Source organism: Crocuta crocuta, unplaced genomic scaffold (genome assembly GCF_008692635.1).
Source record: "Crocuta crocuta isolate KB4526 unplaced genomic scaffold, BGI_CrCroc_1.0 scaffold940, whole genome shotgun sequence".
NCBI classification, from domain to species: domain Eukaryota; kingdom Metazoa; phylum Chordata; class Mammalia; order Carnivora; family Hyaenidae; genus Crocuta; species Crocuta crocuta.
In genome coordinates, this window is record NW_027532184.1 from 171,573 (window position 1) to 182,652 (window position 11,080).

The 11,080-nt window shown below is 36.7% G+C and overlaps 1 protein-coding gene across 1 annotated transcript in view; it reads left to right on the forward strand.

Annotated features, from left to right (window-relative positions):
- The window catches only part of FANCB (FA complementation group B), a 24,910-nt gene that overhangs the window by 544 nt on the left and 13,286 nt on the right, over positions 1–11,080 (forward strand). Inside the window, exons 2-5 of the mRNA XM_077777521.1 lie at positions 533–688; positions 6,463–6,506; positions 7,152–8,166; positions 9,879–10,019. Of these exons, the coding sequence (XP_077633647.1) occupies positions 7,240–8,166; positions 9,879–10,019 (1,068 nt within the window). The 5' untranslated portion in view covers positions 533–688; positions 6,463–6,506; positions 7,152–7,239. The remainder of the gene's footprint in view (positions 1–532; positions 689–6,462; positions 6,507–7,151; positions 8,167–9,878; positions 10,020–11,080) is intronic.

Below are 11,080 nucleotides of genomic sequence, written 5' to 3' on the forward strand. Positions count from 1 at the left end.
AGTGCACAGGGCAGCCCCTAGGACCGTTACGCAGTGCAAAAATGACCTCAAGGGCCAAACTGGAGAAAGATTTAGGTTTATAAGGCACTGGGACAATTTTATGGTTGTCGACCAAGAAATGGAAAAGAAATCGTTTTGCATTCAATAATACTGCCTTCTTTAAAAATCGCAAGATAACGGAAAACCACAAAGAAATTGCAGCGGGCAAAGTCCCCGTATGCCCACCATCCAGAGTCAACCACGGTTGACACTTGAGCGTCTTTGCCCCAGACTTTCTTTTCAGTCTGTTAAAAATGTGTATGCGGGGAAATGGACACATTGTTTAAAGAACAGTTGAATACATTGTTTAAAAATAACATTTCAGCTCTAGCTACAGTCTCCCTCTAGCTCCACTCCCCAACCCTGATACCTATCTCCTCCAGAATGAACAGTCATTGGAATTTAGCATGACTCTCTACAGAATCTTTGCTTTTTAAATTTTGGACCAGGTTGTCTGGGTTTGAATCCTGACTCTGTCACTTCCTATTTTTAGGTCTTTGAGAAGGTCCTTAGACTCCATGCCTCCGTTTCCCCATCTGTAGAATGGGATTATGTTGCCTGTTGCACAAGGATGTAGTGAAGAATACATGAGTCCAAAGTGCTTAGAATAGCACACCTGGCACAGAGAAGTACTGGGAATGTAGCAATTGTAAGTAAACACAAAATACATAATGTTTTATGTGTTTTGATTTAGAAAATAATGTACTGAAGTATATATACATTTTTCTGCAGCTTAATTTTTTTTCATTTTTGAAACCTAGCCGTGGTGGTATATGTAGATCAAATTCATTCCTTTTACCTGTAGTATGATATTCCATCTGTATGTATTCATTACCCTATTGATGCTCATGGAACTTTTTACTTAAAAAATTTTTTTTTAAATGTTTATTTATTTTTGAGAGAGAGAAAGACAGAACATGAGCAGGGAGGGGCAGAGAGAGAAGGCGGCACAGAATCTGAAGCAGGCTCCAGACTCTGAGCTGTCAGCACAGGGCCTGATGCGGATGCTCGAACTCATAAACTGCGAGATCATGACCTGAGCTGACGTCAGACACCCAGCCAACTGAGCTACCCACGCACCCCATTTTTTACTTTTTAAAAAAAATATTACAAATAACAACACAGTGAACATTCTAGAGCAATGTCTTTGTGCATTATTATGTAGGATTATTTTTTCTCTGGGTTCATATCTAGAAATGAATGAATGGATGGATGGATTTCAGGTGACTGCCAAATTGCCTTCCAAAGTCATCTCTCCGTTTAATTAAGACTCATAATTATCTCCTAACTAAACTGATGGCTCTGTCTCCATTCTTACCTTCCCCCATCTTCAACACTGTCAGCAAGGTCTTTCAAATTCAGAAGTGTAGTCCTGTGATTTCTATTTTTGAAACCTTTCAGTGGATTATCATTGCTTAGAGAAAGTTAGAAGTCCTTAGAATGACATGGAAAACCTTTAACTTAGTCTTTCCTAATTCTCTGAGTGGATCCCCAGTCCCCCACATCCACCTGTTTCAGATACACTAACATGTTGTTGGAAAAGGGAACATGGAGCTTGACTCTGGGTAGGCTCCAACAAATAGTTTCTAGTTATATAGGTAGAAAAACATTTAAACAGCAGGTCTATTCTGTAGCCAAGTTAATTTACTTAGGTAAATGTTCTATATGTTGGGAAAAGGACATCTATCGGTATTACGCTTATAAAATTATGTTTAATATTAGGTGAAATTTTTAGTTGGGTGTCTTAATTCTACCTTTTTTTCAAAGATACTTTCTACTAGTCATACCTGGTACAGTTTCTCAGAGATAGTTTTAGATTTTATCTGCAGATAATATGCTCTTTTAGGATCTTTCTCAACCAGACAGGTAGTTTATTTAAAGAGTTCTGAAATGTATGAAACACAGAGGAATTTATTAGCATTTAAAAGGAGCATTGTTTATTTGATAGGAGGCAGGTAGGGAAGAGTGGATGCGGGCGATAATTTATTGCCAGTCTACTATATTTCTGTTAGCATGTATTATTTCCCTAGTATACGCATCTGTTTTCATTTTATGTACAAAATATACATAGTCAACTTTGATGTATGGTAATACGGAACAGGAAACACTCAAATTACTTATGTAGTATTTTATAAATAATCTGCTTCCACACACAACCCCCTCCACAGCTCCCATTAGCTGCAATAGGAGCTAAAATGTAACTGGTTTTAGTTACCTGTTTTTTTTGTTTTGTTTTGTTTTTTTCTGTTGTTAGGGTGTCAGCCACCACAGCGTAAGCCATTATTGTAAGGGTAAGTAAAAAGTCAGATGACCGAGAGAACCTGGTGCCCTGATAATCAGGGTTTGATTAATCAGGGCTTGTTTATATTGGTTTTAGAACCTCTAAGTTGAATCTTAGTTTCAGTTGTTTCCAGATTATTTCTTTAAAAAAATGTTTTTTAAGTTTATTTATTTATTTTGAGAGAGAGAGAAAGCGAGAGAGCGAGCACAAGTTGGGGAGGGGCAGACAGGAGAGACAGAATCCCAAGTGGGCTCTGCACTGTCAACACAGAGCCTGATGGCGGGCTCAAACTCACGAACTGTGAGATCATGACCTGAGCCAAGATCGAGCTGGACACTTAACTGACTACCCCTGTTTCCACATTATTTGTACGTAAACAAACAAACAAAAAAAGAGTACCATTTATTCCATAGGCTTAAAGTTTTGTTTTATGAATATATGCTAAGAACTTTTAAACAGTTGTTGCATCAGTATAAAATAAAATATACACAGGTATGTGAAATTCAATAAGCTGATGATAGAAAGTTTGAGAAAAACATTTATCTTCATAAGTAAATATATTAATAACTTCTAATTTTTAACTCTTAAGGTGATCCATTTTAAATAACTTATTTAAAGTGTGCATGCTTTTGCAGTAGTATTTAAAAATAGAGACTCTTCCAGTAACAGTCATTTAAATCTATTTGAATCTAAATCCATGAGAATAAGTTTTCTTTTTGCCTAGAGCTCATGCTAAAAGCCTATTGGGTTAGCATTATAAAAGGGCTTTGAATGCCATATTAAAATTTATAGCAATGGTTTGTAAACTTTTATCTCTCCATCATTCATTCATATGTTCAATACACAGTGTTTAGCATCTATTTTTCCAGGTAGTAACTCAAGGATCATAGATCTATTGAGAAGGGGAAAAGGGTACATGCAAGGTTTTTGAGTTCGGGAACAGTTACCAGATCAAGTTTGTGTTTGTGAACAATAACTGAGGTAGCATAAATCAATTGAAACGTTGGAGGGGAAGAGAGACTTGAGTTAGGGAGACCAATTTAAGAAGCTTTTTACCTCAACCTAAGTGAGAGATGAAAGTCTGAACTACCATAGTGGCAATTGGAACAGAGTTGGCCGATAGTGGTTTCTAGGTTAAGGAACTTGGTGGGAGCATTAAAAGAACAGAATGTAAGGGGTCTGATTTTCTTAAGCAGTCACTTTCTTAAGTTGAAACAATACATACTCCAAAGTTAGGAAAGGGGGAGATTCTGCTGACCATTTGGTAATCAGATTCTCCTTACCTCTGTCACACTTGGATACTGGTGAACCAGAGCACTGTGTTGATTAAATGCTAAATTAACAAATGTTAGTATGTCTCATAGAGTCACTGAGTTCCCGAAGTCTATTCTCATTTGACATATTTCTTTTCTCCTTCTTTTGTTCAGCTTGATTGCTTCCCATTACTCTGTCTTCTAGATTACTAATTCATTCCTCTGCTTCTTCCAGCCTACTATTCATTCTATTAAGCATATTCCTAATTTCCTTTATTGAGTCCTTTTTTCTCTGCTGTGTTATTCCTTATCTCTGTGTTAAGGGTCTCACTCGTGTCTTTCAAAATCGTTTTCTGTGTAGAAGTTACTTTTGGTTATTTTTAGTACTCTTAAGAAAACTGAAAAACCTTTAAAATAGGTAGTAAAAGACAAGTTTTTAGCTCTACCTCAGATTATATCATATTAATGCTAAAAAAGGAAAGTTTCTTAGAAATCTGAGAACTGACATGTCTGTGGGAAATTTTAAGTAAATTATCATTCATATATTTTATTGTAATATAATATTTATTTCTTTAAGGTAAAAAATAGTTTCATAAGTAAAAGNTGATTTTCCTTCTTAGCTTCTTTACTGAGACAGCTGAAACTACTTTATGATACCTAGTGTCCCAGATCTTTGTGGTAGTTGCTTAACAACAAACCAGTAAGCCAGTGACTTTTCCTAGTTTGTATTATGATACAGTATCTCTAGTTGTTTCAAGTAATAGGTTTCATGAAATTCTCAAAAGCAGTATCATCAGCTTACAAAAACAAATACCAGAGAGGGATGTATTTATCTGTTACTATATAACAAATAGCAGCTTAAAGCAATAAACATTATCTCAAAATTGCTGAGGATCAAGTATTTGGGAGCAGGTTAGCTTGGTTGGTCTTTCTGGCTCAGGATCTCTAAGGGGCTGAATCATCTAGAGGCTTGACTGGAGTTGGAAGATCTGATCCCAAGAAGGCTCCTCACTCACAAGGCCGTTGGCGAAACGCTGAGGCCTTGCTGACTGTTGGCAGGAAGCCATGGTTCCTTGCCATATGCACCTTTTCATGTGGCTGNGTCTTGGAAGTGTCAAGTTGTCCCTTCTGCCATATTTCTGTGGCTGAGAGTGAGTCATAATGACCAGCCCTCACCAAAGGAGAGGAGAATTAAGTGCCATTTCTTGATGGAAGGAATTTCAAAGAATTTGTGAACATCGTTTAAAACTACAACAAATGATGTATTTGGAAATTAGACAATAAGCTATGGAATCTCCAATTTGAAAGTAGTTGCTGACTAGTCTTCATTTTAATAGAATTGCCTCTAAATTAAAGCTATTTCTATAAAATACTACCTTAAGTTAAATTTTTAGATGGTTCAGTGATACTTCTTTTTCTGTTTGGACTCTTGGTAGATTTTTATAATAAAAGAACAAGACCTAAGCCTTTGGAGTTTCTCATTCAACAGAAGAAAACATTATTACTTAATTGCAAATGACCTAGTTTTATTTCTGAAATGGTTGAGTTTCCTAGTGTAAATGATCTGCAAATAGAAAAGAAAGTGTATGAGTTACTTATTTATGGTGGAGAGAGACCTTTCAGCATTCAGAAACTGTTAGTGTGTGACTATTGTGATGTTTCCAAGGTTAGGTACTATAGAAACCAGAACTGGCCATGGTGGTGATGATGATAACGGTAGTAGCTAACCTTTATGAAGCACTTTCCACATGCCAGGCTCAATTTTAAGTGGGTTATATTAGTTAATTTCATACCTTGTGAGGTAGTACTGTTACTACACCCTATCTATCTTATGTGGGTATGAGGCACAAGGGATTAGGTCATTTGCCCAGCCATACATCTAGTAAAAGGCAGGCCAGGCCCACCATTCACATGGTTGTCTAGGCTCTACAACCATGTGCAATTCATAGCATATGCTGAACATTCAGTAGCTATTAAAGGAGTGAGTCTGAATATATAGACACTGAGTAAAGATCAACGTCTTTCTCTAATATGTGTGTCCAGTGTAGGGGGTGTTCCTTTGTTGTAATTTTTTTTGCAGTTCTATTTGGCATGTTTTCTTTTTTAACTTTATTTTTATTTATTATTTTATTATTATTGACATGTTTTATGTTTTAAGTGTACAGAGTATTGATTTAACAATTCTATACATTATTCAGTGTTCACCATTGTAAGTGTAGTCACCATACAATGCTATTTCAATATTATTGACTGTATTCCCTAGACTGTATGTACTGTTCATCTTCATGACTTATTTATAAGTGGAAGTCTGTACCTCTCAATCCCCTTCCTTTCTTTTGCCCATTTCCCAATGACCTTCCCTCTGGCAACCACCAGTTTGTTCTCTGTATTTTTTTGTTTGTTCATTTTTGTTTTTTAGATTCCATGTATAAGTTGAACCCTANATAAAAAAATATATATTTTTATATATGAAAATGGAGTATTATTCAGCCATAAAAAGAATGAGATCTTGCCATTTGGGACACAATGGATGTTCCTTTTTTCTTAATCTACTTTGCTAATTGTCTCAGGTTGCCTTGCTCATAACCAGTGTTCTGAGTAAGGGGACGCGCGCCAGGACAGTGTGGCTCAGGCCCCTCTTCTGAATCTAGTGCCGTTGCCGATTAGTTTTGGAGCCTTGGAAAATTTTCTGACCTTTGTTAAAATAATAAAATTTTCTCAGTTGAAAGATGTGATGATAAGAATACTTACTTTAAAAGAATAGTTGTAGGCATTAAATGAAGTTATGTATTGTATGTGGCACATAAACCTGAATACCTGATATTTATTATTTAATTCTTGTGTTCATTGTAATGTTACTAATCCTCTCGTTTTTTCTACTTGGAATAGGAATAGTGACTTCCTTAAGATCAAAGCTGCACTGTTTTTGCAAAGTAAGATTTAAAAGTTATTTCTATTACTCTTATGGAGAATTTGTTTAAACTGTGGTATGGTATCTCCTCTTTTTCTTTCTGGGCTTTTCCTTTTGGCCATAGAGTCTGTATGAGCTGCTGTTTCAGGGAAGCAGGACCCCAAGTGCCTGGGCAGTGGTAGCGGTCTAATGTGAATCATTGACTCACTGAATTGTCATTGTAGAGACGCTAAGGCTGAGAGGAAAAACCCAGGTTTGAGTCAACAGGGTAGAAAATGGGGGGAAAAAGAAAATGGGGAGACCAGATTAGGTTGGTAGGTTTGAAAGAGAGACAAAAGTGGAACCCTTAAGAAATTCCCTGAGCCAGAAGGAATGTCTTCAGGCACTTTCAATAGACCACCTACAGATTCTAATAGATGCTATTAACACATTCAGTTATCTTTTGCGATGTGGTTATTTGCATTGTTTGCAAACTTTGTTTTTTTAACTGTGTACAGAAATGATATTTGGGATGGGGTTTTTTGATAAGCGTAATGTTGTTAAGGTAGCATAAAAAGCTTAAAAATGTTAATCAAATTTATAGTTATCTATGGGATATTTCTCTAACAGAAAAATGTTTTCTTTACAACTGTCTACTTGATGGTAGTTCTCCTCGTTACATTTTTAGGTTTAAAAGCATCAACTGGAAACAATTTGCATTTGAAAATTGGAGCAACACAAAGATTTGATTCTGTGGAGTGACTAGCAAACAAGCAATGTCATCTAACGAACAGGAAAGGCTCTTGTGTTATAATGGGGAAGTCCTTAGTTTTCGATTGTCTAAAGGAGATGTTGCAGGTAAAGGGCCTGCAGAAATAAGCGTATTACATGTCAGGAGAATGGTATTTGACAGAGGAACAAGAGCATTTGTTCAGAAGTCCACTGGATTTTTTATGCTAAAGGAAGAAAACTCTCATTTAAAAATTATGTGTTGCGACTGTGTGTCAGATTTCAGAACTGGAATTAATCTCCCTTATATTATGATACAATGCAATGAAAAGAACACTTTCAAATATTTTCTTCTGTTTCTTCACAGTAAAAATAAATTTGAAAAATGTTTGAGTTTTAGACTAGGTTATGAGTTGAAAGATGGTGTAAGGGTCCTTAATGGCCCTTTAGTTTTGTGGAGACACGCAGAAACATTCTACTTTATCTCTTCTTTAAACAGCACAGTTATGACCGTGTCTGTTAATTTTTCATCTGTTGAGTGGGGAGGAGAGATTGAAAATCTAGGTATGGTGTTACTAGGGCCAAAGACATGTTTTTTATCTGAGAAAGGATGCACCCAAAAGCTTTCAAAATTGGATTATGCAATTTGGAATACCGAATTTTGTGTATACTCCCTTGAAAATGAAGAAGTCATAAGTGATGCATACATTATCCCTCCTGCTTATAGCAGTGTGGTAACTTGTGTGCATGTCTGTGCAACTGAGAATGTCAACGACCAGTTAAGAACGTCTTTGATTGCCCTTACTCGAAAGAATCAGCTGATTTCATTTCAAAATGGTACTCCGAAAAGTGTGTGCCAGCTTCCCTTTGGAGACCCTTGTGCAGTTCAGCTTATGGATTCAGGTGGAGAAGAACTTTTCATCGTATCCTTTAGGTCCGGTGACGTTTGTGCTGTTTGGAAGAAGAACTTTCAGGTATAGTCCCTTAATGTCATAATCATTCAATTGGTGTAGCCTTAGACCTATTAAGCATTTATATGTTTCGTAGAGCTTATCCTGAAGTCTTATTATCCAAATCAGTTATTAGTACTGCACTTAAAATCATGTATGTTGCATCATTCTTATTTCTTAAAGTTTTCCAAATACAACCTGATGAAGGTTTTGCCTTGGTGTTTTGAGTCATAAAACCTTTGAGTTGTTTGGAAGTATATAGACATATAGCTATAATTATTACATATTTATTTGTCTTTTTATATAACTATTTCTAATTTTTATTAATGTGACAGTTGATTTTTTTATGTTTAGTTACTTATTTTGAGAGGGGGAATGAACAGGGGAGGGACAGAGAAAGAGAATCCCAAGCAGGCTCCCACACTAGCAGCACAGAGCCTAATGCAGATTTCAAATTCATGGACTGTGAGATCATGACCTGAGCAGAAATCAGGAGTCAGACACTTAACCGACTGAGCCACCCAAGGCACCCTTAGAGAATTTTCTTTTATTGGCTACTGGAAAACTTAAAATCATATATATGCTTTGCATTGTCATTCCTATATTTCTTTTAGACAGCACTATTCTAGAGCTGTAGATTGTAAATGTGTGTGCACAAGCATGAGTGCACAGCTCTATGGTATTTGCATGTTGAGCACATTCTTATTACTAATGTCTTCATATAGTTAATTATACTCCATGATACTCATGGTGAGGGTGGGAAGAAGGGAGGATATGGGTGTACAGATAAGCTTCCTCCCTGCATAAGTGAAAGATCACAGCTTTGGAAACTAGCCTTATACGGGGCAGATTCATATTTAGACTGAAGTCTTACTTATAGTCCTACTCTAAAGCATGCCACCCTCTGTCATCTAGATGATGTGTCTGTGCTGCTGCCATGATTCCGAACGGGAGTTTTAGCTTTTCTGCCTGAGGGATAGGGGGTATTTCATCCCCATGGTATTAGTTTCTGGGGGACCACTCTGGAGGCTTAAAGCTTTAGGGACCTTTATGGAGTTGTCTTGTGTTTTAAACTTTGGGTCTCATGTTTTGGTATAAACTGATCACATCTTTCCAGTGGGCTAGGATTGTTCTAGGCACCCCACTCTTAGGCACCATCCCCTTTTGTGTCCCTAATAATGGCTATGTTCTCCTCCACCAAGGTTTGGGGTATTAAGCTCATCTTGACTCTTAAGTTATTCTGCTTTGAGAGCTTTTAAGTGTTTACCTTGCAGTTACGTAATGCAATTGAATTTCTTATGTAATTGGTTAGATCACAGATACATATCCACTAAGGCTTATGAGAGTGAGGGCCATCTTTAAATGTGTTGGAGAAAGAGTCTTCACTAGAGTTATTCATGAGAAATGTTAGCATTTCTAAAAGAGTCATGAGAAATGTTCACATTTATAAATTATAAAATTTTAATAGAGAAATCAGGAACATGATAAACCCTGGAGAAACATGGATAAAATATTAAATTTAAGTACCTTGGTATTTATAAAATTGTTGTTTAATTCCTTATGTTATCTGAGTCCCCAATATCTTTAGTTTTTAGTGTTTACACTACCATTTTCATTACTTGTTTATAAGATTGAAGATGACACATTACACCTACAGGCAACAGAAGAATTTAGTTTATTTTACATCTGATTTTTTTTCTTTCTCTATTCCTTCTTTTCCACTCTCTTTCTTTCAGGTTGCTGCTCAGTGGAAAAAAATTAGCTCAGTACTGATAGATGACTTCATAGGAAGTGGAACTGAACAAGTACTGTTACTTTTTCAAGATTCCATGAATTCAGATTGCCTNGTAACAGATCTTTGCAACATAAACTATTCAGTAAGTTATGTATACTTTTTACATATGTTACTTTAAGAACCATTTCATTTTTTTAATTTTTTTAAATAGTTTATTGTCAAGTTGGTTTCCATATAACACCCAGTGCTCATCCCCACAAGTGCCCTCCTCCATGCCCATCACCCCTCTTCCCCTCTCCCCCACCCCTCAGTCCTCACTTTGTTTTCAGCATTTAAAAGTCTCTCATGGTTTGCTTCCCTCCCTCTCCCCAACCATTTCTTCTCATTCCCCTCCACCCTGGTCCTCCATTAAGTTCCTCCTAATCCACCTATACGTGCAACCATATTTTAAGAACCATTTTAGAACATTGGAGTGCTTTAAAGCTTTTGACCCAGTATTTAAATATTTGTAATTTCATACATTAAACTTCTTGAACTTTAAAAATATATAGATTGAATTTTTAAATATTTAAAATATTTATTCATTTATTTTGAAAGGGAGAAAGAGAGAGCACATGAGCAAGCAGGGGAGGGGCAGAGAGAGAGAGAGGGAGAGAGAGAATCCCAAGCAGGCTCTATGCTGTCAGTGCAGCACCAGATACGGGGCTTGGTGCCATGACCATGAGATCATGACCTGAGCCAAAATCAAGAGTTGGACCCTTGGGTTGCCTGGATGAGTCAGTTGTTCGAGTGCCTGACTCTGGCTCAAAGCCCCGCATCGGGCTCTGTGCCGACAGCTCAGACCCTGGAACCTGCTTTGGATTCTGTCTCCCTCTCTCTCTCTGCCCCTCCTGCACTTGTGTGCACTCTCTCTCTCTTTCAAAAATAAACAAACATTAAAAAAAGGAGTTGGGCCCTTAACTGATTAAGCTACCCAAGTGCCCCCAATTGACTATACTTTTGATATAAATTTGAAATACAGTGTTCACTCAGATGAACAGTAATACTGTAAACTAACTTTATCATTGCTTCTGAAAATTCACATTGTATACCAATAAACATGATAATGGATTAATTAAGGAATAAAAATGAAACTGCTTTATTAAAGAAGTAACAGTTCATAATATCTTAAGATCTTGGGCAGAAGGCAAATAATACCCCTGA